Below are 1,569 nucleotides of genomic sequence, written 5' to 3'. Positions count from 1 at the left end.
TGAATTAGGTTGTTTTCCTTTCTCCTTACTGATGTCTGTAGGTCCTTCTATCACGTCATCTACCGGAGAAAGATTTGCAACAACAGTGCCACTGTGTATTACTTGTACCTGCAAACTTAAATTCATGAGCCTCACAGGTACAACTTCATTAATAGAAACAAGAATTTTCCCTATTAGTCCCTTTTCTGACTTTAAGAACTCATCATCACCTTCAATTATGCTTGCGCCTTTTGGCAATCTTTCTTTGTCTGGTATGCAAACATTGCAGTTTGTGATAATTTCTGACCTTGGTGCTATGTGAATGGTGACTGCCATGCTAACTCGAAATCATCCTATGAGGCCCTTCCGTATCATAGAAATAGAGTTATCCCTAATCTTCAGGATATTTTTCGTCACATCTACAACACCATCAAACTTAAGCAGAAAGTCCAAACCCAAGATAGCATCCACAAATATGTCTGCAACAGCAACAGTTGAATCGTTTATCAGCTTATCAATGGTTATTGGCAAATTCAGCTTTCCATAGACCTTAAGCGGCTCGCTGTTGGCTGATAGCACAGGGTGTCCTACTTTTTCCAAGGAATTCAAAGTAGCAGTTTTACTAGATATTTTATCAAATATTTCTTTTCTCAGCACCGATAGAGTGGCTCCTGTATCAACTAGCATACATATACTCAGACCACAGATAGATGCCTCGATAAACATCCCTGCACCTCCTACAACTCCTACTTTGTTGGTAGAGTTTGATGAGTTTACCTTCTGTGATCGGTTGTGCTTTTCGTTATAAAACGCTCTTCGAGACGAGTTTACATTTTTCTTCGATTGGCACTCTTTCTTAATGTGACCTTTATTTCCACAGTTATGATATATGGCAGATTTTTTCCAATCTGCATTTGAAAATCTCTTCTCCGATTTTCCCTTTAGCTCCTTCAACTCCTTTATAATAATCTCCATTGATTTCTGAAGATCTAATATTGATGCATTTACATCATCCAGCTCTGATGTAACTTTTATGTCTAGAGAATTGTCTTGTCCCATTGCTCTTATTGAAAGAGTCACTGCTCCTAGTCTCTGCTCAGTCTTAAGGAATGCTTCTAGCTCAATAGCATGCCTAACTGCTTCGTTAAGGTTTTTCGGTTTTGCCTGCTTAATCCTTAAACGCATGTCTGATAGGACAAAAGCATCTATGAAGTGATCCGTAGCCAATGTTTCTTTGACATCTCCCGGTACTGTGGGGTAGGCCAAGTTTACGAGTCGCCGTATATGTTGTCCTAGCTCTGGCAATGACTCTGATGCTTTCTGCCTTCGTTCTCTTAGCTGAGTACGATACAAATCCATCTGATCTGGCGGAGCAAATCTGTCACTTAGAGCAGATACAATGTACCAGCTCTTTATAATTCATTTCTCTTCCGTCAGACAGATTTCCGAGAACTCCTTGAGCACTGCTTCTCAAAGATACAGAAAGGTACAAACATTTTTCTGTTTCATCCCATTTACCCAATTTTGCACATGCATCGAAATGTGACTTGTAATCAAGCCATGATGTTGTTTCGTCGTATGTCGCAGGTT

The 1,569-nt window shown here is 39.8% G+C and overlaps 1 protein-coding gene across 1 annotated transcript; it reads right to left on the bottom strand.

Moving 5' to 3' along the window:
• Positions 1–327: 327 nt before the first annotated feature.
• On the bottom strand, positions 328–1,338 carry LOC136275063 (uncharacterized). The gene has a single exon (XM_066083346.1). The coding sequence runs from the start codon at positions 1,336–1,338 to the stop codon at positions 328–330; it is 1,011 nt and encodes a 336-aa protein (XP_065939418.1).
• Positions 1,339–1,569: the final 231 nt, after the last annotated feature.

This window comes from Magallana gigas, chromosome 4 (genome assembly GCF_963853765.1).
Source record: "Magallana gigas chromosome 4, xbMagGiga1.1, whole genome shotgun sequence".
Classification (NCBI taxonomy): Eukaryota; Metazoa; Mollusca; class Bivalvia; order Ostreida; family Ostreidae; genus Magallana; species Magallana gigas.
This window is presented reverse-complemented; position numbering and strand designations above follow the sequence as displayed.

Bases quoted from the DNA above. Each gene is read 5' to 3' on its own strand.
- LOC136275063 (XM_066083346.1), bottom strand. From the start codon at position 1,338: ATGGATTTGTATCGTACTCAGCTAAGAGAACGAAGGCAGAAAGCATCA.